Below are 27802 nucleotides of genomic sequence, written 5' to 3'. Positions count from 1 at the left end.
AGGTGAAATTATATAGTATAGATTACTAGGTTTCTTGATTTGTTGAGTCGAAACGATGCCAACGACCATGCGGCTCGTTAGCGGAGTTCTATGAGGGGGTTACCAGCCCTTGACCTCGTGATCATGGCCTTTGTTTTTTTGTTTTTTTCTTTTACTGGTGACCATGAAATAAGGTCTTACCAACGTAAAACTCCCTCCCCGTACAGTACAAAAGGTATTTGCACACATATATACACCTGGTCGTAAGTGTAACCTGCTCTGAAGACTGAATTAAACCAGATGATAAGGATCTATGATAAACTAAGGCTTAGCCGTAAGATCTAACCCTGGAACTTAACCCACTTAGGAACATAAACTAGAAATGCTGACTAATTCAACAACCTATCTAAGGATGAACTTAAGAACCTAAATAATAACATGATTTACAATCTAACCTAGAAACATGACCTGGGAGAAAGTAATCTCTCATTCTACCTCAGTTCTTTATGAACAAAATTACCACAACCCACAAACTAAAGCTAGAAAGTATCCTAGGACCTTACAACCCAAGGTAGGTAGTAAATGAAGGAGGAAACCCAAGGGAAACATAGCTAAATCCTAACTTTGTTGGACATCACAAGATTCTGGAGGCTGGAGGAATACTGCAACCTTTAAAAGTTATAAATTCCAAATTACATTTTTTTTCGAAAATTAGATCACAAAACAGGTAAAAGTCACATGTATTTAAGATAGAATATGTCGGCGAACGTAGAAAATATCCAGAAAATGCAAGATTTTAAATCTAAGTATACATATTACTTTCATATGCATACCTGTGCTGAGTTGTGATCTGCTCTTAATAGCCGCCATGTTCTTGCATGTCACTCACTCTCGCCTATTTTTTTCTTTCTGGCGAAATTTGTTGTAAAGGTCCAAGTTTAGAGCATGTATTTAAGTCAGTGGAGAGATTTATAAGAAATACACCAATAATAGTTTCATATGAGCAGTATAAGTGGTAAAGAGCAGGGAACCATGATTTTTTTTTAATCCAATACTAGGAATGATAGCAAGGAGAGCTATGATGATCAGCAAATGTGGGTTGAATGCAAGGGAAATATTTGAGAAATAAAAGAAACAATGAAAATCTGTACCTAGCTCCTCTTGTAATCTAAAATTACCGTATATTAGAAGTCATTTAAAAAGAATGTTTCGCAGTGAATATAAAATGATATTGTTCTGATTTCGAGTATTATATCTTGTTGAAGGATATGAAATAAATTACAGTGGTGAGGGTTATGTACATCAGGAAAAATTAGATAATCACTATGACTGTAAGTGAAACTTGTGTAGTAGAAGTATACCAACACTAAATTGGTCCACTGTGGGTATTATATGACAGTTGCTTGTGCCAGCATGACAATAAATATATGCTTAGATGGCACACCTCCTTGAGTGTTAAGGAAAGGTGCTTCTGAGCTAGAATCACTCCTCGCTTACATATTATGCCTTTCTAAAACCCCCGACTTTTCCCTCCAGTTGGAAGCACACATTGGTGCAGACCATCCCTTCATAAGAACACCACTTTCACCCTTCCTAATGTTGCTCCACTGCTGTCTCCAGTCTTTTAAAACACTTTCTTGAACATTTCAAATTCAATAACCATCTTTCATGACACCAGTATAGATTTTGCAGTGCTAGGTCTACTGGGGATCGGAGTGACTCACCCTTAGTTCTCGTCTCTTAGGGATTCTTGTTAAACTTTTGTCATAGCCCTTAATAGGCTTTGCTTTCTAAACTCCCTTCCTTTAGCTTCATTGCTTCTCTGTTCTCTAATGCTCTCTTTCCTGTCTCAGTGTTGCACCGAAGTAGTTTTCAATTAATCAACTTCCCCTTCTTATCCTATCAATAGTGGTGTTTCTCAAGGTTCTGTCCTACCTTCTATTCTCTTAGTAAATAATATCTCTTCTACTTCTAACCATATTTTTTCTTTTGTTGATTCCAATTTGCATACTTCAACTCACCTCTCCTTCCCTTTTCCCTTCAATACATATTTTCTTTTTATACAGACTGTATTTGTCCCTTCAGTTGGGACTAGCACAACATCTCAGAGTGGATAAATAATGAACTTGCAAATTTAAGTGCTAAAATGCAATTTCTTCCTTCATTTCTTTCTAAAAATTTCTTTGTTGGTTTTCAAAATGCTGCAGTTCATTCCTGTAGTATCATTGACACAACTATATCCTCCAATCTGTCCATGAAACCCCACATAATCAACATCACGGTCTGCTTCCCAAAAGCTGAGTATTGTATGCGTGCCATATTTTTCCTTATGAATGGCTATTTCATATCCACAAAGGTTTTATTACCTTAGAATGGAATACTACTCACACATTTTGGTTAGACCCTCCTCCATCTCTTTCTTAATTAAGAATGGGATCAAAAGCCTTCCAGCTCATTAATTCTTTTGGCATCATCTCTCTTTACCCTTCCCTTTCTGTATGCTGAAGCTCTCTCTATTCTGTAGGTAATATCCTTGGCCACTGTTCTCATGAACTGTCTACAAGTGTCTCCACCCCAAAGGTTTGGACTTGTGGCATGCATTTGGCTGCTGCTTCCCATTGTTTCCATGTGGAGACTGGCCACTCAAGGATTGGCTGTTATGATACCTCCTTTCCTTGAACAGCTAAGCTGTGTTATTCTCTTCCATCTTTTGTCTTCTCCTCTTCATATAACCTTTCTGTCTTTAAGTCAGGCCTACCAGCCTTGATAAATTCCTACTTTCTTTCCCTCATATTTTTTTCTTTCACTTGAGATGGCCTTGACAAGAGCATGTTTTGTTCATGCCATCCAAATTGCCAACACTACACACTGGCAAACTTGTTCAAGCAACCAAGCAGAAATTGTCCTCACAGATCTTAAAAAAAAAAAAAAAAAGGAACCTTTTACTGTAACTGGCTACAATAGAAATATGTCTGACTGACAAATCAGATATGATGGTAGGGAGTATTGTTTGTGTGCATGACTCTAAACTGGTATAGAAAATAATTTTTCCATTTGCTTGACATTACCACCTTCAGTTCTTTATATCTATGCACTCTGAGTACAAATAAGGAGATTGATTTGCACAAATTTATCTACCACTTGGTAAAAGGCATGTTTGAGGAATATTGTCCTAAGCGACAACAGCCCCTACCTGGCAGTGATGATGACCAAGCCCACTACGGCACCATATATCATTACTAGCCAGCGTGCCCTTGGTTAGATTCCACCTGGAAGCCTAACAAAAAAGAAGTCACCTGAGTCTACAGGATTTCTTCTAATTCTGAGTGAGATGACATTAAAGTATATTCATTCTGAACTTTTATTTCAACAGACACCATATAAATAAAATTTAAAAAGAATACAATCACAGAATTCAACTTTGGCAAATCAATAGTCCTTCTGAACTTCTACAGGAATAAAACATACCGATATCACATGTCAACTAATAAATACGTAACTCATATTTCTGTTATCACTCTGCCAGTAAAACTAGTCCAGTGCATGTCTAGCTAACTTTAAGAAACTGTCAGATATTCAGCACACCCAATACTTACTTTGCTGCCAGAAATGAGTTCCAAGAAAATGCCCTGCAAAGTTTCTGTTCAACTCAATATCTATATTCCTCTCACAAATATAAGCACAATAATCATATGCCTATTCCCAACTGGAATTCCCTCAAGGGGGTGGCCACAGCAATAGTTTCCATAACTAGTAAACTCCAGTGTTCCTCCGTAGTCTTTATGCTTCACCTTTAACAGGCCCCTGGCAAAGGGCAACTCCAGTGCAGTGTTTGCAGAGGTTCCTACCTAAAGTTCCTTCTGACTAGTACTATGCTCCTGTCATTCATAATTAAGACAAAGAAAATTATTACTAGGTGTGCAATTACTGTAACAGGGTGGCCCCAGTTTAAATGTTGTATTCTAAAAGGGCTCTTAGTTGGATATGCATGTTGTATAAAATGGGATGGATTTCTTCAACCCAAAAAAAGGTATTACTTCTGTGTGATGAAATTGGTGTTCAAATTGGAATAAATAAATAAAGCTTGAAGAGCATACAAATGCAAAAACATACCTTAAGCAAATCAATAGTCCTTCAAAATTTTACAGGATTAAAACATACCCATATCACATGCCACTAACAAGTACATAACTCAAATATGTTACCATTCTGCTAGTAATTCTGGTCACTTGCTCAGCTAACTTTAATCAATTGTCAGATATTCTGTACACCCAACCCTTGCCTTGCAGACATGATTGAGTTCCAACAAAAGGCCCTGCAAAGTTTCTGTTCCAGACCCAAATGATACCTCAAATAAAACTTAAAAGGAATACAATCATAAAAGAATTTACCTTAAACAAATCAAAAGTCCTTAAAAACTTCTACAGGATATCTCCTCCCATCCAGACACAATACCCTCCAGTATTTCACAAAATTAGGATCTAAGACACTGGTGCAAGCTGCCATATTCTTTTACCAAAAGTCTGACTGTAAGGGTATTACAGTGGCTTGTTTCTAAAACTGTGAAAATTGTGAGTTTAAAGAAATATTAGTATTTCCACTAAAGGTTAAGTGACCTCACAAGCATACTCTTTAATCATGTACATGAATTCAGTACAAAAATAATAATGGTTGTCTTACATAGTCTTTGGTTCAAATATACAAAATCATGAATTACAGTGTACATATTGTTGCTAATTTGGAACACTTGAGGATATCATGTCTAGTAATGTACCTGCATCCCATGCATCACTGATCACACCAGACAATGAGCCTTCTTGGCAATGTTGGTTACCTATTGATGATGTCTCTAGTGTTCCAGGTGTCCTAGTACACAAATAATTCATTGGAAGATTCCCTACTATTGTTGATGAAGTAGGTATGTGTGAATTCTGCTGTATCTCTTTCTGTATAGTTACTGTATTCATTTCAGTTACACTTTCCGTGACATTCCTTTGAGCTACATTGGAAGCTGAGATAACACGGCTTCCAACAGTGGATGCCACATTTAATCTTGAGTCATTAGCCAAACCTGAAGCATTTACTTTGAATTGATCTATCAAATTTCCACTATCTAACAATAATGATGATACATCTGTTTGGTGAGCATTTCCACCCACTGTCTCTCTTTCTCCCATTTCATTCTTTTCACTAAGACCATGTGCAGAAACTAGAAACTTTTGTCTTCCTTCTAGGTCTTCATTAAACTGGTAATTATTTGCGCTAACAGAGAAGCATTCTTTTTTCCGATGTTTAACAGTACTTGGGGATACTAAGCAATTTCCAAAATGTTGCTCATGTGTAAACATATGTCTATTCAACTGGTCTTCCTCCAAAAAGGCACCACCACATAATCCACATACCCAACATGACTTGTCAACTCCTGCATGATTTTGTGCTGATGCATGTGCACTTAGGGAAGCAATATCTGGAAATATTTCCCCACAGTCAGGGCATGAACAGCTTTCTCTAACACTCTGATTTGTAATGTCTTCTCTAATTTCTTTCATGCCAGCTTTCTTTTTTTCTTTTAAGACCATAGTAGTTGAGTTGTGAGGCATTTTGTTATGCTGTTCCACTGCTTCAACACCTGAAAGACTTAAAAGAAAAGTATAATAATAAAAAGTGTTCACTCTGTCAAAATGTGCAAAATTTTGATATATAAAAATATTTCATGAATCATTGAACTTGGTCTACCTTAAACATGTATGTAAATTATATTAATACATTATAAGGATCTACTATGACATATCTCTGACTAATGAAATACATGTAAAAATGATATTTTAACCCAACAGAAAGCCGAATAACAATGCTGTAATGTTATAAACATTATAGCATGATGTATTCAAAGGAGGCATGTAAGGAAAGGGATAAGTGGAGACTTTTCCCGTGGCCATCCTCTTGATGGGAGTTCCCAAAAGGAACAGGTGTCAGAGATATACATAGATAGGTAATTACTAAACTTATTTCTCAATTCAAGATTGATACAAGAAAAATCTAAAATTGTTGCTGGGCTACTGTGCAACAGTGTCCAAACTTCAATTTGCAAATAAATCCACAAAAATTATCAGAACATCCAAACTTCAAACATAATGTGTTATCATGATCAATTCTGCTTAGAATACTGTACTGTAATAGAAGCTGGGAGACAGCCACCAACTAAGGAGGTATATTACAAGTAATACCCGCATGGGTACTGTGAAGTGAGCCAGCACTTCAGTTGTTGTCAAGGTGCCTCACCCACACATAGACTGCTGGTATTCTGTCCACAAATGTACAATCTCTCCTCTTGTCACAAGTAACTGCTGACAACACTTAACTCACACAACTCATTCTTCACAATTCTAAATTTTCCTTCAATGAGCCCTTTGCACTCACCTTTTGTTAAAATGGCAGGAGCAATAGAAAGAAGTAGTAGGTAGGAACTTTAGACAGCAGCTTTAGGAAGAAACATTAATTACAAATGGTAGGTAGGAGCATTAGCTGGGAGCAACAGGTAGCAGTAGTAGGTTGAAACGTTAGGCAAGAGTATCAGGTAGGCACATTACCTAAAAGTAGTGGGTAGAAACATTACAAAAGAGCCCATAAATACACTGTGCTAGAATTGCCCTCTGCCAGTGGCCTGTTAAGGGTGAGGCACTAAAGGCTAAGAGGCAGCACTGGAGTTCAACAGCTATGGAGACTCTTTTGCCATGATACCCTTTGGAAAACAGGCATCAAAGATATAGACAGATAATTCATTCTTTTCTGTGCACACCTTACTCCCTTCTGCACGTTCAGGCCCTAAGTGCTCAAAATCTTTTTCTCTCCATCCTTCCATCTCTAATTTGGCCTCCCACTTTTCCTTGTCCTCTCCACTTCTGACACATATATCTTCTTTGTCAACCTCTCCTCACTCATTCCCTCCACATGTCCACACCATTTCAACACACTCTTCTACTCTCTCTACCACACTCTTTTCATTTCCACACATTACTCTTACCCTCTCATTACAAACTCAATCAAACCACCTCAAACCAGACAATGTACTTAAACATTTCTTTTCTAACACATTCATCCTCCTATCGATCGCCCATGCCTTGCAACCTATAATAATGCTAAAACTACCATTCCTTCAGACATACCCATTTTTGCCCTCTGAGATAACGTTCTCTTTTTCCACATAATAGTCTTCAGTGCTCCCAGACCCTTTGTCCCCTCCCACACCCTATGACTCACTTCCGCTTCCATGGTTTCATATGCTTGCAAGTCCACTCCCAGATATCTAAGACACTTCACTTCCTCCAATTTTTCTCCTTTCAAGCTTACACCCCAACTAACCTGTCCCTCAACTTTTTCCTTTCACACACTTCCAAAGTCAGTCATCAACTTCTGCAGTTTCTCACTTAAATCAGCCACCAGTGCTGTATCATCAGTGAACAACAACTGACTCTCTTCCCAGGCCCCCTCAACTCCAACAGACTGCATACTCGCCCCTCTCTCCAAGACTTGTATTTACCTCCCTCATCACCCCCATCCATAGACAAATTAAACAATCATGGTGATATCACACATCCCTGAAGCAGACCGACTTCCACTGGAAACTATTCACCCTCCTTTCTTCCTACTCATACACTTATGTTACACCCTTGATAAAAACTTCTCAGTTCTTCTAGGAGCTTACCTCCCACACCATATATTCTTAAAACCTTCCACAAAGCCTCTAGCAACTCTATCATATGCTTTCTCCAGATCCATGAATGCCACATACAAATCCATTTGTTTTTTAAAGTATTTCTTGCACACATTCATCAAAGCAAATGCCTGATCCACACATCCTCTACCTATTCTGAAACAACACAACTTCTTCCCAGTCTGACACTCTGGATATGCCTTAACCCTTCTAATCAATACCCTTCCATACAACTTACCAGGTACACTCAACAAACTAATACCTCTGTAGTTGGAAAACCCACCTTTATCCACTTCGCCTTTATACAGTGACACTATACATGCATTCCACCTATCCTCAGGCACTTCACCATGGTCCAAACATACAATGATTATCTTCACCAACCAATCAACAACAATGTCACCCCCTTTTCAGAAGTACATCTTACATTGGAAAGGACTTTCATTGGAGTAAATATTCAATGATATAATGAAGGGCAATGAAAAAATATGGATCAATTAATGGAAATTTGATGTAAAGAAATTTTCTTGAGACAGAACTCTGATTAGAGAAATAAGTGTAACTGAATTCAGTTATACCTAAATGCCTCTCACACCTTATATACCATATAAAACATCTGGTTTTGGGACATTATAAACGACAGAAGTGGATGCTTGCAAATGAGGCCACTCTTCAACTGTTCCTCATGCTACATTTCTAAGGCAGGAGTAGCAAATAGGTATATAGAAAATAAAGAATCAAAATAAAACATCTGAAACAGTTAAATAAATAAGATTATGAAATTTACATTTTTATATCATCTATCACAAAGGATTCAAGAGCTTTTGTTTGATATAAAAAAGTTTGGGCAACTTACTTTTGACCACATTGTGTATATGGTGAACCAGTTGTAGGTGCTGGTTGGGAGTTCATCTCTTCAGTCACTCCCTCCAATGAGCCTAATTGGGATTGTCTCTGGTGGCAATTTTGCTCATGTTTCTTCATGGTGTCTGATCTTGAAAACTGCTTGTCACACCCAGAGCAACTAGAGGGCATTTCAAGAGTGTGCATCTTTTGAGCATGAATCATCAAACTTTGGTGGTGGTGGAAATCTGAACTGCAACTGCTACATTTGTAGGGCTTTACCTATGAAACCATGAAACAACCTTTCATTGCATATGTTCCACTGTCAAATGATATTAATGTACTTTGGCTGCTGAAACCAAAAGATTCTGATGAATTCATATTTTCATATTCAACATTAATAATGGGCAGCTTGAACATATGCATGCTATTTGGTACATATGAATACTGTATAGGATACATACATTCAAATAAATTTTTAAAACTGTAATGAGTTCTGTAAGACAGAAAATATTTCCAAGCACAAAGGAATGAGCATGACTTGCATGATGTTTTGTGTGACATGAGAGAATGAGGCATTTTCTTGTCTGTTTCTAGCACTACTTTGCTAACCCTAGAAACCACAAACAATTATCAGAAAAAAAGAAATGTCACAGAGAGTTACTAAATAAGCCTCTGGACACAAAAAGCTGCTGAAATGACATTCCATCCGGTTTCAGTCTAACTGATTTATCATTATCTGATCTCATTATTGGGGTACACAGAATCAGAAATGAAAATACATGACAAAAATCTTTTTAAGTGAATAACACTTCAGAACTGAGGGCAAAATTTTAGTATCTTAAAAGCTGTCACACTGCTCTAGACCCCAGTGAGGAATCAATGAGGTCTTCTCTGAACCTTATATGAGGATTTAATGGTTTTTGCCCTTTTCTGAATCCCTGCTGGAGTTGATTCCACCACTCATACAGAGAAGTCACCAGCAGCCTACCATCACAGCCGAATCACACATCACATTCACCCACATATCGTCAATGGCAACATATACATCATCTTAGCATGATGCTAGATTTACATGTCAACTACCGCGGTCATTTTCAAAATGAAATAATAAATCTTGTAATAGTACAAATACTTCTTAAGAAATTTAGATAATTTTTAATTCATTCATTCATATAAAGTTCTTCATAAGTAAATGATATATGAATACATAAATTTTTTTTTTCTTTTTTTTTTTTATACTTTGTCGCTGTCTCCCGCGTTTGCGAGGTAGCGCAAGGAAACAGACGAAAGAAATGGCCCAACCCCCCCCCCCCATACACATGTACATACACATGTCCACACACGCAAATATACATACCTACACAGCTTTCCATGGTCCACCCCAGACGCCTCACATGCCTTGATTCACTCCACTGACAGCACGTCAACCCCTGTATACCACATCGCTCCAATTCACTCTATTCCTTGCCCTCCTTACACCCTCTTGCATGTTCAGGCCCCGATCACACAAAATCTTTTTCACTCCATCTTTCCACCTCCAATTTGGTCTCCCTCTTCTCCTCGTTCCCTCCACCTCCGACACATATATCCTCTTGGTCAATCTTTCCTCACTCATTCTCTCCATGTGCCCAAACCATTTCAAAACACCCTCTTCTGCTCTCTCAACCACGCTCTTTTTATTTCCACACATCTCTCTTACCCTTACGTTACTTACTCGATCAAACCACCTCACACCACACATTGTCCTCAAACATCTCATTTCCAGCACATCCATCCTCCTGCGCACAACTCTATCCATAGCCCACGCCTCGCAACCATACAACATTGTTGTATACATAAATACATAAATACTATACATAATAAATAAATGATAAAATAATACACAGAAAATACATATTTACAGAAAATAAGTTAATGTTTCACATATGAAGTGTGAAATTGTGCCTGAAAAAATAGTGTGAAATGCAATTTGGTACATGTACCATGAAATACTATGAAATCAGGCCTGAAAAAAAATTACTGTATGTTTATATACATAAGTAATATCCATGGTGCCAGCCCAGACTCTCCCTGATCTACCCAATCCACTACCATACCAACACAGTGATGAGTATACTACCTTTGGAGGTATATTCTCAAACAATATATGACAGACTAATCTTGCATTCTTTTTTTTTACTGGAGAGGCAATTTCAGTGAAATTGCACAGTTCTGGGGTTAAGCACTAAAGCATTCACACCTTTCACTGAAATACCATATTTCTCAACCCTTCTGATATGCAACTGATTTTTTTGGCCTTCCTAGTGAACAGAAACTGATTTTTTTTAATCATCTCTGAATTGGTGGACAATTCATTTTTCATTGGTTTGATATTTCCTGTATAAGTAAAATAGTGCCAAGAAAAGATGAAGAAATGACTTAATTCACTCACATCCACTATTTTTTCTCAAGAATCAGGAGTTGGTAGGCAGCTCTCAATCAGGGAGGTATATTACTGGTACTAACTGCCTGGGTTTCTGGTGGTTTAGCAACAGTTGCATGATGGACCAACACTTCATTGATTGTCAAAATCCACTCCACTGACCCAGGTAGCTATCTGCTGGCATTCAGTGCACAAAAATACAATCTTTCCTCTCACACATACCACTAGACAATACTTACATACAGCTCATGCTTTGTAACTCTAGATTTTTGCTATGCACTTACCCTGCCACTTGGCAAAATGAAAGGAATAATTTTATATATTTGTCGACATGCTATCAATGGACTGAACCAGGGGATGTGAACCGTCTGGGAGGCCTGGTTGTGGATTGGAAGCTGTGGTCTCAAAGCATTACACATGACAGCTAGAGAATGGATGTGAGCGGATGTGGCCTTTCTTCATCTGTTCCTGGTGCTACCTCACTAAACTTGGGAAATGGCTATCAAGTATGAAAAAAAAATCTTAAAACATAACTATTTAAGACTATCAAGCAATAATTCTGACTTACGTCACAACCTGACAAGGAAGACTTAGGCAAATAACAATCATTTGCTTGACATTCTCAACGAAATATGATAACCTTTCAACACTTCACACACTGTCTCTTCTTTGTCCATCTAATATCTTCAGCTACAATTATATAGATTTTTCACCAACTTATCATCTGTATCATGCCACAGTTTTCTTAAAACTTTTTGACATAGCAGATTCTTCTTTCATTTTTCTGAATTTACTTTATCTTATTGATTCCAAGTACAGTGTACTATAAGAAGTTATCCAAATCCAAGTGTCTTGCATCTAATCCATCTGAACTGAGGTAGGTGAACACAGGAAATCATCTCAATGTCCGGTGGTCAGAATGAAAGTTTCTTGAAGTTACTTGCTACTAATGAAGGCGACTAAAAGGGGAGGGAGCGGGGGGCTGGAAATCCTCCCCTCTCGTTTTTTTTTTAATTTTCCAAAAGAAGGAACAGAGGGGGCCAGGTGAGGATATTCCAAAAAAGGCCCAGTCCTCTGTTCCTAATGCTACCTCGCTAACGCGGGAAATGGCGAATAGTTTGAAAGAAGAAAGAAAAAGATTTTGAATGACTATCAAAATTCAAACAACTGCAGTACCTTACTGAAATTTCATTACTGAATTTTCACTAAATTCAACTACAGCCAAATGAATGCCATTTACCCCATCTCTATCATCTGTTATGGGTGAAGGTCACATAAGTGAAGTCTTTCTCTTCACTATAATGCTTTGTAACTATTCACACTGAGTTATCAGGTGAGAACAGCATTCCAATCACATTTTCACCACTGCACTCAATAAACCATCTTTGCATATGATAGTAGGTAGTAGTTGGTTGGCAGCCAACGACCAGGAGGTATGTCACCAGCAATATCCACCTGGGTATTGGGAGGGTTAGGAACGGCTGTGTAGTGAGCCACCATTCTGTCCACAAACTTAACTGACACAGCTCATTCTTCGTAACTCTAACTCTCCCTGTGGTGAGCACTATGGCAAAATACTAAGAGCAATAGATAGAAGTAGTATGAAGGTACATTAGGCTGGAGCATCAGGTAATTGTAGTACATTCAAACACTAGGTAGGAACTTTAGGTAGAAATAGTCAGTAAGAACATTAGGCTAGAGTCTCTGTAAACACTACACTAGAGATGCCCTCTATCAAAGGCCTGTTAAGGGTGACACGCTAAAGGCTATGAGGCAGCACTGGAATTAATTAGTTATGGAGACTCTATTCCCATGGCCACTTCCCTGAGGGAGTTCTGGGAGGGAACAGGCATCAGAGATACAGAGAGCATATCTTTTTTTCATACATATTTGCCATTTCCCACATGAGCAAGGTAGCATCAAGAACAGAGGACTGAGCCTTAGAGGGAATATCCTCATCTGGCCCATCTCTCTTTCTTTTTAGGAAAATTGAAAAAAAGGTAGGAGAGAATTTCCAACCCCTTTCAGTCGCCTTCTACGACATGCAAGGAATACGTGGAAAGTATTCTTTCTCCCCTATCCCCAAGGATCAGAAAGCACATGATAAATCATATTTTCTTCGGGATCTTTATCTAAAAAACTTAGCTCCCATCATAATGCAATACAACTATCTAATTTTACAGTAAGCAGTACACAGCTTTCAGGGATTTCAAAACAGTAACAGTTTACTCTGAGGAACTTAAACTAATGCAATGATTCACTCACTACCTTGACACCATGGGATTGCATGTGAACTTGAAGAAGTCTTTCAGTCTTGTAGGTTAGATGACACTGTTTACATGCATACTCTACTCCTCCTCTGGCTACATGAACCTGAAGTATGTGATTTCGTAGTTGAGATGACGATCTAAAGCTCCTGAAAGTAAATATCTAAATAATGAAATGTGAAATATTTCAGAGTAAATCACCATTATCATAACATGATGTAAAAAAAATTCAAGTTTTAGAATCCTTAATGCTCCCAAAACCTTTATCCCCTTATTCACCCGATGACTCACCTCAGCTTCCATGGTTTCATTCCCTGCTATGTCCACTCCCAGACATCTAAAACACAAAAGTTTTTTATGTATTCTCCATTCAAACTCACACCACAACTAACCTGTCTCTTTGCACTACTAAACTTTCTCCTTTCACAGACTCTCCCAAACTCAGACACCAACTTCTGCAGTTTCTCACTCGAATCTGTCACCAGCTCTGTCATCAGTAAACAATAGACTCACCTCCCAAGCCTCCCCACCCCTAACAGACTACATTTCTGCCCTTCTCTCCAAAACCCTTGCATTTACCTCCCTCATTATTCCATCCATACACAAATCAAACCATCAAGGTGACTTCATACACCCTTGCCACAAACCCACCTGAACCTGGAAACACTCACCCTACTCTCGACCTATATGCACACACGCCTTACTCTCTTCAAGTAGCTTTCTTCCTACACCATATATTCATAACACCTAAAAAGCATCTCTAACAACCCAATCATATGCTTTATCCAAATCTCTAAAAGCTGCATAAAATGCTCCTGTTTCTTTAAGTATTTTTCACACACATTCTTCAAAGCAAACATCTGATCCAGATATCCTCTTCAACTCCTGAAGCTATATTGCTCCTCCTCAGTCTAATGCTCTGTGCATTTCACCACCTTCTCAAATTACACTGTTCCATATAAATATATATTATGTACATATATAAAACACTATAACATATGTTAGTAAGCCTGGACTGGTGATTCATATCATCTATCTACCTATCCATACCTTTGATGTCTGTTCCCATTGGAAACTCACCCATAACAGGCTATTGGCAGAGCGCAACTCTAGTGCAGTGTTTTTAGAGGCTCCTACCTAATGTTCCCTTCAACTATTTTTCCCTAATGTGTCTACCTAATGTTCCAACCTCCTACATCTACCTAATGTTTCCATCTAATGTTCCTACCTAATACTACCTATTGCTCCTGTCTAATGTTTCCACTAAATACTTCTTTCTATTGCTCCTACCATTTTGCTAAAAGGCAGGGGTAGTGCAGAGCACTCAATGCAGAAAAATCTAGAGTAACTAAAAATGAGTTCCGTCAGTTACCAAATGTTATGTGTGACAAGGAGAGATTGTATGTTTGTGGACAGAACCAGCAGTCCATGTGCAGGTGTGGCAGAAGGAAAAGACAGCTGCTTGGGGTAAAAGGAGGGCAACTTGACAACCACTGAAATGCTGACTCGCTAAGCAGCTGTCACTGACCCTCCCAATACCAAGGTAGATAGTCCCAGTAATATACCTCCCTAGTGAGTGACTACCTACCAACTACTACCTACTGATCCATATCATCTCAATGGCTAACCCACAACATGATCTTGGCAGAATTTGCAATTCTAACTCTTAGATCTGCAACGAGCATAAACTTTTTATCAGGACATATTCCATTATTTGTGGGAAAAACAAAGATAAAGTCAGGAAAACTATTAATGAAAATAATATTTACTCACATTGAGCACTTAACACATTTATTAATATGCTGTACTAATCCTCTGTGATTCATTTTGATGTGATCATCCAAGAGATTCTTCTCTGAGAATCTCTTCATGCACTGTGGACACTTGTGCTTCCTCTTGTGAACTTTCATGTGGATCAACAGAGCTTTATGAGAATAAGATTTCCCACATAGCTCACATCTCAGTAATTTTGGCTTCTTTTGGTGTGTCTTAAGATGTTGCTGCATGAAACCTTCATGTGAAAATGACTTTTCACACAGCTTATCATTATATGGACAATCACCTGAAAAAATTCAATATGGTGTTATAATCCTAGAGAAGTAACTATTACAAAAAATCAAAAGAATGAAAAGTGAATCACAGTAAAAAACAAAAGATATATGAAAAATCAATACACGGTTTTGCAATGGGAGAGAACTACTGCAATGGTGGATAAATTAGGAAGATCAAGCCATCTGGTCAACTGGTAGGTTCAGTCTGTCCTTAACTAATGAATTTTTTAAAACTACTATCACAGGAGTTCAAGAGGACAACTTTCAAGCATAAGCAGATATTTCCCAAAGACCCAATAAAGAACGGGCTTAATTACTAAAGAAAACTGTAATGAAAAGCAACATCCATAAAAAAGAATCATGAAATAAGTGTATTCAAAAGTCATTTCAAAGGATTTGCCTTTGTTAGCCTTCTAGCTTCTAAGTATGAATTAAGGCAGCACAAATGTGGCCATTTCTCATAAGTTCCTTGTAGTACCTTGATGATGTGGAAATGACAAACATATTAAAAATATGAAATAAGAAAAACTGAATGGCTAATACAGCAAAATGATCTCATACCCCTTAATTTTTTAAGCACCTAAGTGCCTTTTCAACTTTAGTGAAGTAACATAAGGTACAAATGCATGCATTTATTCTCCTGTCATGTAAAATTTACTGAATCCCAATCACGTCGGTCACTTGACTAGAAACACCATACACACAGACATGGAGCTAAATAAATCCAAAGCCATGTGACTTTTGCTTCTCTTTCCTCACTGATAACAACCCAGGGCTTCATCACCCATGGCCTCCTTCAGAAGCAGCCACATGTTGCACTGTGGGATCTCAACATCACCCATCTTCAAAAGCAGCTTATACAGTAAGAACTCAGCAAAACTATCTCCCTCCTGGAACACAAACTAAAAATTTTGGTCACCTTTTTTCTTGATCAAGCACAGTACCTCATTAATAAATACTTTCTTATGTAGCAGCTCCATAAGACCAAGCAACAAGTCTCCTATGGGTCTCCTACCTCACCTCCCCTGCACTAGCACTGTGAGACACTTGCAGCATCACTAATGCCACAAGATTCCTACTTCACCATACCTCCTGCTCCCACTACTTCACCACTCCAGCACCAACAGCAACAGCTTACCTACAATAACTATTAACCTGTACTATCAGTAAAACTTGCTGTGCATTACCAATGTTTTTGTATCCTTTACTAATCCAACACCTATCACAGGAAGGAAATTAGTTTACCTCAGAGGAGGCCACATGCAATTGCAACTGGCATATCAAGCACTAATTAGGTCCTACAAACACCAGGCAACAAAGCTTTTCCTGTATGAGGTTAAAGCAATTGTGGATATCATGTCTGGATTTAAAATAATCAAATACATTCTACAAACGTTTTGCACATGCTGCCCTAAGAATGAAACACCACTAGACCCATTTTTACTAAGCACTTTCATAGTCAAAACACTACTGTAATTGGTGCTTATTTCCAAACAAGCAGTGACAAAACTTATAAATGGCCTGCTTTCACTAAGGACTTCATTGCTTATTATTTGTAATAAATTTGCCGGGTCAAAAATATGCAATTCATACAAGTGCCTCACCTGTATGTGTACTGATATCCTCTCCGAAGTCAGTTCTCTCAAATTTCTTGCAACATTGCCTACAGCTCCTCCGTAAATCGTCAGCACAGTGGTCTTGAAGCGAGTACGCTTTCTGAGATGTCTGTGATAAGAAAACTTTCTCACAATTGATGCAGCTGTATGACCTAAAAAATTAAGGTTCAAATTAATCATGAGACCAACAACAAGATATGATATTATTCTAGATTTCCAGAGATACCTACAGAACTAACAAAAGTTTTGATGCCCTTTATATGAGAAGGCAGGCTGAAGAACTTATGGCTATCACTTTTCTGACAAGCCTAATTGGTATCTATCAAATGGAAAATGTATTCAAAATCACTAATATTCATATCAAATAAATATGAATTCTAATATCAATCTGAACACTAAAAGTAGTCATGTAATCACAAATATGGACTGAAAACTGTTGCTAACAGCGAGGGTCAGACTGACAAAACATTGTTACTTTCCTGCCATGGGGATACTGCCACTTTCTCAAATATCACTGCAACACCTAATTTCAGTTATATGACGTCCATGATACAGTTGAGTATATGGTAACACCTACTCATTTCACCCAGACATGAACTTAGAAAAGTCTCTCTCCAAGTCCAACTGCATTTCTCCAGTAGAATAGAAAAGTGAGACACTTGCTGCTAATCAGAAGGCAAAATATCAACTATTAGGGTGAAGGTCACTTACCTGACCACAGTCCAGTTACAGAGGTCTCCTAAAGACTCTAACACAATGAAAATAATATTATATACATAAAGATTTTCCTACCATATATTCCCTTAAGGACAAATGGGCCCTCCTGGTAATGCAAGAGGAATTTTCAGCTTACAAACCAGAAAAAAAAAGAGTTCTTCCACAGAATATTTTGGGATAAATACCTCAAGATTCCAAGAAACTTAAGTCTGACCATACATCAACCACCTAAATACAAGGCAGCTAGGATAAGACATGAATACAAATATTTCATAAGTATCATTAAGTAGTGTTTAAGTTACATATGTACTATGCTCAACTTACATGTGCACTAATATATGGGGAAATTACTTTCTGGAGACACAGCACCGCACTTCCGCATCACACAAGAAACTAATATAACATAATGGTTACCTCAACAATAAAATGAATAATAGTGTATGAGTTACCTACAACTCATTTTATGGGGCAAAATAAAAACCAACTGTCATCTTCTAGATAAAAGATATGATCATTCAGTCAAGCTCTTGTCAAGTGTAAAAAGTATTTCTAGTCTTAAAACATATATCTTATTCCCTTTGAATACTTTTCTCCTTCTTGTATACTTTTTCCTGTAAATTTCCTGATTTTGTATTCTATAATAAGAATGTGACATAAATTCAATAAATCTAAGAGTGAAGAAACTTACTCTTTTTTCAAGGGGGGCCTGCTTCCTACTTCTGGAATAACACCATCACTAACACTTTCATCTGTGCATGATAAGCATTCCAGATGTTCATTACTTTTGTGGGTATCAGCATGTTCATTATGAAGCATGGAAGAAAACTCAAATTTGCATTTACAGCAAGAATCAGCCCTCAAACCTCTCCCTGAAGAGCCTGTCAATTTTGCATTATGTTTTTCTAAGCTGTGTGAGGTACTGGCTTCATCATGTGGATTTCTGCTTGACTGTACTGCTTCTGACATGCTTTCATTCCAATGGTGCATGACCTATAATGGAAGATAAAACAATCAACTGAATAAATGGTATATTAAAGGTATAGTCTATATATCAACAAAACTTTATTTTCTAATTCTGGTTCCATCATATGTGTTTAAGCATAATATAAATCCAGTTAATGCCACTTCTGATGTATTTTTATTCAAAGAGGGTATAACATGAAAGTACAACCATACAGCTCAATAAATCAAAGACTAAAAAAGTGACATCTAAACATCTACAACTAAATTGGATGATGATAAAAGGTTATATCATCCTCCATATATTTTGGCCTCAATCTATCTCTGCCAAGTCTAGTCTCTATGTCACAGTAACAATTACTTTTCAAGAATATAACTAGTTGTTCTTAGCATCACAAGCAAAGAAGTTATGATCTATTCCCACTTTACATATGCACATAATAGGAGAATAGGATGAAGATGGTATCTATCTATCTACATCTCTGATGCCAATTCCCTCTGGGAACTCCCATCAAAGGAGTGGCCACAGCAAGAGCCTCCATTTATCCCTGTCCTTATGTGCCTCTCTCATATACACCATTCCAAACATTCTTCTCCCATTTCTCTCCCTCCAGTATTCTTCCACCCTGCTTCCCCATGTCATAGAGGGTCTCCCTCAAACACTAACCCCTTTAATTGTACTACTATAAACTTTCCTTGTAAATTCCCTTCTTTCATTCTTTCCACATACCCAAACCACCTCAAAGTATTATATTTCACCCACTGTACCACTCCACAATTCATTTCCTTTACATTCCCTCTCTACCAACTCTCTCATAAATCCTCTCATCTCTTTCTTCATTCCATCTAGTCATACCACATGCTCCTCTCAAATAACTCATTTCCAGTTCATATAGAAAGAAGCTAATTCCCCACCATAACTAACATCAATATGACTTATTCTTTCATTCATGAAGCAGTAACCTACGCAGCACTTATCCATCAACTTCTTTCCTTCATGCTTGATTGCTGTCTGCCACATCAGTAAGGTAGTGCCAGGAACAGATTAAGAAAGACCTTATCCACTCACACCCATTCTCAAGCTGTCATGTGTAAGACACCGGAACCACAACTCCCTATCCAAAACCAAGACCCACAACCTTTCCATGGTTTACCTCAGATGCTTCATATACCCTTGTTCAGTCTAACTACCATTACTTTAAATTCCTGCATATCAATCTATATGAGCATAAACATACAAACTGTCCTTTCAACTAACCCTCGTTTCTTTCTATTCCCATTACTAACGACCTTATCTAAATACAATCTGTCATGTGAACTACAGAAATATGTAGACCGGCAGTGCACTATGGTAGGAGCAGTAGATTAAAGTAGTAGGTAGGAACATTAGGTAGGAGCCTCTGCAAACACTGCACTAGAGTTGCCCTCTGCCAGTGGCCTGTTAAGGGTGAGGCAATAAAGGCTATGAAGCAACACTGGAGGTCTCTATTTTTGGAGACTATTGTCATGGCCACCCCTCTGAGGGAGTTTCAGTTGGAACAGGCACGATGATATAAACAGGCAGACAGACAAATGACGGGGGAGGTCAAGCCCTACTGCCTAGCCATTTGAGGGGACCTGAAAATGAGCAATTCTGACTTTCCTTATTTCATCATAGTTTTTATGATTATGTTGAATTATCATAAATTTGGAACCTTGTAATGCATATACTGTATAATTCTACAAATAAACATGTACTATATACAATTCATTACTTATGGTACCATTATCAGTATATTTTACAAAGATCTGCCAAGGGTAAAGGGTAAAAATGTTTTGCCCCAGGGTACCAAAATTCTTAAACACAACTGCATTTGCTCCTTGGTTCCACAGCCATGGTCCTCTAGCAATGTTTGGTAGAAGGTGGTACATCTAACCAAGACCTTAACCAGTATATCATGGTGTTCATTTGTAAAGAAATTTGGAGGGGTGGGGGTTATGATACAAATGTTTTCACTCCCTGAATCATAAGCATGAGGCTCAGTGACATGCTGGAACAGGAATGTGCCAAAATTACTGAATACCATAGTTCCCCATCAACCAATTTGCTGTATAGTTAGAGAGTGTATGACACAGACTAAGAGACAAAAATTTAATGGATAATATCCGCAATCCATTTTCATAAGCAAAGAGAAGCTTAAGTGCATATACCCTCTCAAGAATGCTGATTAAATCTGCTAGGTGTACCTTTTCTTCAGAACCATTTAGGAGGAGAGGTCTGTGGCCCTAACCATCCAGGTTAGCAAGGGGCTGGAATGCCTAATTCTGGGGAAAACTTACTCTCTTGCTATCCTGTGAGAGGTATGGAATATATTGTTTTTCTTAGCAGTAAAGGATGTTTAATTCTGGAGTAGACTTACTATCCAGCTAATCCACAGGATAGACTAAATTAGTAAGTTTGTCATTATAAAAGTAACTTCTAAACAATACGCACTTAAGTTTCTTAAAGACTGACACAGCTTTGAAAATACACTTACCTTTTTCTGTCCTTCAAGGTAATCCCCAGTCTGTATTTCGGTACTTTCATGGGCTTTAGCTAGAGCAGTCCCAGCAACAGCTTGAGGATATTTGTATTTCCCTGGAGTGCATCTGATTCTTGTTCTCTCTGCTGCCTTTTGTCCTTGCTCCATCAAAAATTTAATACAAGATTCAGATTTCTTGTCTCTATGTGTATGATTATTTGCACATTCTTTTTGAAAATGATTTTCACTTGATTCTATATCAAAAAGAGAGCTATCAAAATATGAACAAACAACTGCTCTAGAGTCATTAGCTAAAGTACATGATCCATTATATATAATATCCAACAAACCTCGTATAGATTCATAATTCATGTCTGTTATCAAAATCAGTGAATGCTCATGAGTTAGTTCTTGAGAAAGCATGTCATAAATCACAGGGGATGCAACACTAATGAGGGCTTTATTTGCAGGTAGTCTCTTTTTCTCAACAAGAAACGTCAGATCTGTTTTCCTTTCACCACGATATAATTGACACAATCTACCCCATACACTTCTTAGTGATGGTGTTATTTGGGCCTGAATGTTTAAATACTCTCCCTCTTCTTTGTTAGATGCTTCATATTCTTCCTGGACAAATACTTTTGTGGTTTCTTTTAAATTCATAACCTCTAGTGATGAGCAAAGCTTATGAAAAGCTGTGATATACATCTCCATTACCAATGCTTCACCATAGTACATATAAGAAATCAGACTCTGAGCATTCATCACCCCAATATTGGGCAAATGTATTGTTCCAATCCACCTACTTTCCTGAAATGTATCTTTTAACACTGAACTGTAAACACTGAGAATGAGCTTGTGAGCTTTTATAATGTGCCCATCAACCAGAATTGATACATCAGTACAAAGTTGGTGAGCACACATAAACTGAAATGTTTCTGTTAACCTATCTTGATACCCTTCCCAACAGATTGTATGCAGATCATTACTGTTACAGGAGAGCAAAAATTCAGTATAGTCAAGGTCCAAAGCTCTTGCCACATTCATCACCTCTGACAATGAAACAGATGATTTGGCCGATCCACAATATATCAGTGATTTCAAGGTAGAAAGAAGTTCTGGTCTCACATGGATATCTACTATGATATGATGCATAATTTGGCCATCCTGGAAAAGAAAAATCAGGTATGAAGTTTTCCCTCTTTCTTCACAAGTTCTCAATGTGCCTCAACAGAAATAAAGTATAAAATGAATGTAATGCAAAACTTAATATAAGAATCATAGAGATGCAAGCCTCCTTTGTTTGGCTTACAAAGTATATGTTAGGACTGTGACTGTGTTCAAAGGATAGGTGAAAACCTTGTAGGTCAGGAACAAGGCAAATTTAGGAAGGGAAGAGGTTCTGCAGATCACATTTTTGCATCCTTCCTAAAAATGTCCTGGTATTACACATGACCTCTTTTACAAAGACTCCTGCACTATGGTTGGTTGCAGGGACCGGATGAACACTTCTTGAAGTGAGAAACTCACATGCAGGAGATATGTGGGCAGTGTTCTTTCTCCACTATCCCCAGGTACATCATAATATACACAAACACACCTTACCTTCCTACCCCATGAGTTCCTTCTATCTTTACAAAGCTCCTGCAGTCTATGTGCAGGGAGTGTAGGGCAATTTAGTATGTGCTTACTGTCTTATGGCAGTAGCAACATGGGCATGAGTGGTCTTGGGATATATCAAGATGGTGTTTGTAGTGTTGCAGTGAAGGATGATGTCCAGATCATAAGCAGGAGAGTATATGTATCTTTGTAAGGAGTGAGCTTCCTGATGCAGAGGGTTCGCAGTTTAGTGCTTCTCAAATCACTTCAGTGTGCATGTGTTTTGTCAGTATCATATTTGCTGGGGATGGTGAAATCTGCGAGTAAAGTTTACTTAAGTGTGAGGCAGAGGTAAGGTTTTCATTTACATAGTGGTTTGGGTGGGAGGGGCCTAGTGCTATTGCAAAGAACTGAGTGCTAAGCTTGTTGAAGGACTATAATGAGAGGATCTTTCTATCTGTCTATATCTCTGATGCCTGTTAACTGGACTCCCTCAAGGGGGTGGTCACAGCAATAGACTCTACATAACTAATGAACTCCAGTGGCAGAGGGAAACTCTAGAGCAGTGTTTGCAGAGGCTCCAACCTAATTTCCTACAGACTACTTCTAGCCTAATGGTCCTTCCTAATGTCCCTGCCAATTACTTCTATATAATGTTTCCAACTAATGCTCCTGACTAAATGTTGCTCCTGACTAAATGTTCCTACCAAATACTTCAATCTCCTGCTCCTACCAAATACTCCAATCTATTGTTCCTACCATTTTGCAAAAAGCCAGGGCTAGCACATAGTGCTCACTGAAGGAAAATTTAGAGTTACAAAGAATGAGCTGTGTGAGTTAAGCTTTGTCAAGTGTTATGTACGACAAGGAGAGATAGCATGTTTGTGGACAGAATGCCAGTAGTCCATGTGTGGGTGAGGCAAAAACAAAAGACAGCAACCTGGGTCAGAGGAGTGCAACTTGACACCCACTGAAGTGCAGGCTCACTATGCAGCCATTGCTAACCCTCCTGATACTCAAGTGGGTAGTTCTGGTAATAAACCTCCCTGATCATTGGCTGCCTACCAACTACTACCTACTGGTGGGTGCTACAGACCCGGCTAATCCCTAAAAGTAGCGTAAAACCATAAATCATGGTCCCTAATGGATTGATGGAAGTAATGAGGCCAATAGGCATCTCAAATGACTTATTCTTTGGGTTGCCATCTATGAACAGTAAACAGAGCACACAGTGTAGATGAAGTTCAATTTGCAGTAAGAAAGCACAATGCCTCAATTGAAGACATTAGCATCATAAAATACTTACCTTAACTGCAGAAAATAGCACTGAAAGGGTTCATTCACATAGTGAAGTTCCTTACTGAAAGGTGTTTCATAGCTCTGGGGTGCACAAATAAAAGGTTCCCTCTACGGTATCTAGCAAAGTCCAAAGGGTCTTTTCCGAGATCTAACTAAGCATAAGGCATGATACTCTCTGAAAGTCTTCCACAATGGATAACAATATGGCTATGTAATTCTAATTCTACAATGATAATTTCATTCTGAACTAAAAATCTTGGGTCTGGGTTTATCTTAAGCCAAAAGATTTTTGTTTCTGGGCAAAGCACGTGATTTACTAACTCTCCTTCCACAGCCTGAGGCATTGAGGACCTAACTGCCAGAAATACTACATTTTGAAAGTTCCTACTTGGGCTACATTGGAGAAGCAACCAATCTTTATAGAAAGAAAGATTGGAGAAGTTTATCCAAAACAGAACCTGCCAGATTAACCCTTTTACTGGCAGGTAATGTTGTAATGACCCTTCCACTTCCCAGACTTCCTTCTAAGGACGGTTCATCCATACAGCCAGAATTTCATGTGCATCACATGGTCACAGATTTTTTTAAAATCTATTATCTTCTTTCCATGACATTATTAAGATTATTTATTTTGTGTATATACATCCAACAATGTAATCTATTTCCCTGAATGACAAAACCTAAGATATTACAAGTGGCTGCACTACATTTCCCCATTAGTTGATCTACATAAGAGGTAGTTACACTTGGAATTATACAGATTACATACACTTATTATACTAAAATATCAACCTAGACATAAATAAGCACCATACTTTTAATAAACTAAATCAATAAACACGAAAAGAAGATGCTAATCTGTGGAATGGAAATAGCTAGTGTTTAGTAAGAATGTCCTGAAAATGCGTAATTCAAAAGAAATGTCTGCAGCTAAAGGCTGTAACCAAGCAATCAGTGCTGTCATCCAGGTGGCAGTCAATGACTAGCCAAAGATGGGCATGAAATGAGCAAGCTGCCACAATTACTGATGAGTGATTAGCAAAGGGTGAGGTTGGCCAACACTTCATCACTGGAAACAATAATGGTTAGTGGGTTCTGAACCCTGATTTTTCACAAGATAATTCCGGGCACTCTCGCATGCTCATGAGACAGCCAGCAGACAAAAGATGTACGGAAGTGAGACAAAGTTCACCTGAAACAAACCAAACAGCCCAGAGAGCAACATGCAAGGAAAGTTTTATTATCTGGCATTTGTTCAATCTAAGCAGTACCAGATATGAGAACATGCCAGTTACAAATGCATTTCTAACATGCTTAATTGAAAAAAGTTTTGTAACCACACTAATTTTCTAAAGTGCTGTTTTCTGTAACCATCTACAATAATTACAGTATCAAACAGAGGGAAAGGTGGAGAAAACATAAAACATATGTCAACCATATGGTATCTAGCTGAAGTGATTCAAGTTTTTCCTCGTCTATCATTTAGCAACAGCTTTTTCTGCTTCATTCAGCAAAAGACCTTCAACATGCATTAAGAGCTGGTTGAAGCATACCAGATAAAAGTGTATGGACAGTTTTTACTATATAATGTGCATCTGAAGAGGGAGATTCTGAAAATTGTGGATACAAAAGCTTTTCTGTTAGTTGAATGCTAATCAATACTATTAAAGAAGTGAGACAATTTACCAACTAGTTCACTGCACAATCATTTACCTGATGCATAACAGCATGTAAGTGTTTCCTCCATGAGGAGCTGAGGGCAGCCAATAAAGTAGCATGTATTTTCATTTCCATCTCCCCAAAATGAATGACAACTTCTGGTATAGGACCATTGCAGTGCTCATTATGACTCATGCCCATACACTGCAAGGCACCTATCAGATGGGAGGACAGTTTGTTCCAGCGAAACATTAGTAGGCCTCTAACAGGGGAGCCAACATCTCTAGCATCAATATTTTGTTTGGTCTCCATTCTACAGAATATCTGAAATGTTCAAAGCCTATGAACACATTTGGTATTTCATGAAAAAGAAGTTAACATGCTACAAAACCTACTCTAAATTTTGAGGAGCTTTGTTCTGAAAAGACAGTTACTCGAGTCCATGGTTACCTAACAGCCTACACTAGAAAATGCTGGATTACACATAACCAGTTTCATAAAAATATAAACAGATGACACCTGCATTTCATTTACATGTGCTAATATGGCAAAAAAAAAAAAATCAATCCTCTGCTTTCTACTAACCAGCCAACCACTATTTCAAGCCATCTTCACAGTTAATATAACACGAAGCTCACAGGTAATGCATTGTACTACTTCAGTACATGCAGAAACAAAAAATAATAAAGAGAGGATGGTGAAAGTATCTTTGAGAATGAGTCCTCTACAAAGAAAGAGAAGTATTTTTGAAGGTTAAAATCAAGATCTTCTCAGTATGAAGAATGACATCCCTAAAATCACTTAAGATAGAAGAACGAAAAGGAGGGGAGGCAGACAGTCGATTCAGAGAATAAAGAGGAGAAGCTGGGTAAGGTTTGGGTGAGCAATGGCCTGGATTGCTCTCTTTACATCAAATTTTGTACTCTGGATTGCTTTCGTGGCACTTTATCCTATGTAATGACTTTGTGAGGTTAAAACTGAGGTTCACAGGAAAGTTGAGGATGAGTTGGTCAGGGTTAGCATTGACCTGCAGTAGAGAAGTGAAGATGAGGATGAGGTTGGGAGTAAAGTCAAGGGTGAATCTGAAGCTTTTGTTTGGGAGAGCATTGGCCTAGAATTCCCTCTTTACACTTTATCTAATACAGCATCTTGATAAGGTTGAGAATGAGTTTAAAGATTAGATTGGGGTTTGCTATGGCCTGGGACTTTCCTTACACATTGATATGTTTGGCAACTTAGATTGAGTATAAGGTTAAAAGTAAAACTGAAGATTAGGTTCAGGTGAACAATGTCCTAAACTGCCCTCTTTACATGCTGTCCTGTGGGGAGACGATTTGGTTGTAGGTAAAAACAGGATGAGCAATGATCTGGACTGCTCGCTTTTTACCTTATCCTGTGCTATAACTTGATGAGGATGAGGGTGAGATTGTGGCAATCTATCAGATACAGGACATGCATGTTCTAGATGATACGTTTTGATGGTTGAAAGTAAGGTGAGGGGTGAGCATTTGCCTAGGTTGCTTGTTTTTCACCTTATCCTGTGTTTCAACTTGAAGATGAGGGTGAATTTGAAGTAATCTATTAGGATGTGGACGTGAGTGTTCTGCATATGTTTCCATGGATGAAGGTTAAGTATAGGTGAGCATCGATCTGGACTGCTCATTTCACATCGAATCCTGTGAGATGACTTAGTGAGGTAGAGAGTTAAGTGGTGAATTCGAAGGTTAGGTTAGGTCTGCCACTGTCCTTGCCAGACCTTTTTAAAGAGTCGTATGGCGACTTGGTGAAGATGAACACGAGGCTGTGAGTGTATATGGAGGTTAAATTAGGATAGGTATTGCCCTGGGTCTCTCTCGTAATATGTCCTGTCGAGAGACTGTAATCTGGGGTGCCGGTAGCACTTAAATCCACCTTTACCCTAAACTGGCACATTATTTCAGAACCTACACTCTATGTATACTAATCTGAACACAACCATAACTTCATTATGTATTTCAGCCCTTTCGTTGTTAACACTCTACACGAAAAACTGCGATATGAAAGGGCTGAGAAGCTGTTACGAAAAATAACCAGTAACCACATTTGCACTACCTTTCAACGACCACATGTCAAACAGACTACAGCCAACGTTTGTTGACAGGAAGACGAGCCTAACCATGATCTAAAACCAAC

General features: G+C 38.2%; 1 protein-coding gene across 3 annotated transcripts; it reads right to left on the bottom strand.

The window, feature by feature from the left end:
• Nucleotides 1-3326: 3326 nt before the first annotated feature.
• LOC139751005 (uncharacterized) lies at nt 3327-27802 on the bottom strand. 3 transcript variants are annotated; one of them, XM_071666066.1, is made up of 9 exons: nt 27722-27802; nt 25685-25954; nt 21089-22240; nt 18301-18602; nt 16884-17047; nt 15002-15290; nt 13227-13377; nt 8550-8818; nt 3327-5616 (listed from the first exon to the last, which is right to left on the bottom strand). In XM_071666066.1, the coding sequence occupies exons 2-9, from the start codon at nt 25940-25942 to the stop codon at nt 4713-4715; spliced, it is 3489 nt and encodes a 1162-aa protein (XP_071522167.1). In that variant the 5' UTR covers nt 25943-25954; nt 27722-27802; the 3' UTR covers nt 3327-4712. The 3 variants fall into 3 exon arrangements, with proteins under 3 accessions (XP_071522167.1, XP_071522168.1, XP_071522169.1); XM_071666067.1 differs by having other exon boundaries at nt 13230-13377; XM_071666068.1 differs by lacking the exon at nt 25685-25954 and having other exon boundaries at nt 27722-27748.

The sequence above is a fragment of the Panulirus ornatus genome, chromosome 10 (genome assembly GCF_036320965.1).
Source record: "Panulirus ornatus isolate Po-2019 chromosome 10, ASM3632096v1, whole genome shotgun sequence".
Classification (NCBI taxonomy): Eukaryota; Metazoa; Arthropoda; class Malacostraca; order Decapoda; family Palinuridae; genus Panulirus; species Panulirus ornatus.
This window is presented reverse-complemented; position numbering and strand designations above follow the sequence as displayed.

Bases quoted from the DNA above. Each gene is read 5' to 3' on its own strand.
- LOC139751005 (XM_071666066.1), bottom strand. From the start codon at position 25,942: ATGGAGACCAAACAAAATATTGATGCTAGAGATGTTGGCTCCCCTGTT. The intron at 15,291-16,883 runs GTGAGGCACTTG...GAATTTTTTCAG, and splicing joins GGATATCAGTACACATACAG to GTGATTGTCCATATAATGAT. The intron at 13,378-15,001 runs GTGAGTAAATAT...ATTTACTTTCAG, and splicing joins AAATGTGTTAAGTGCTCAAT to GAGCTTTAGATCGTCATCTC.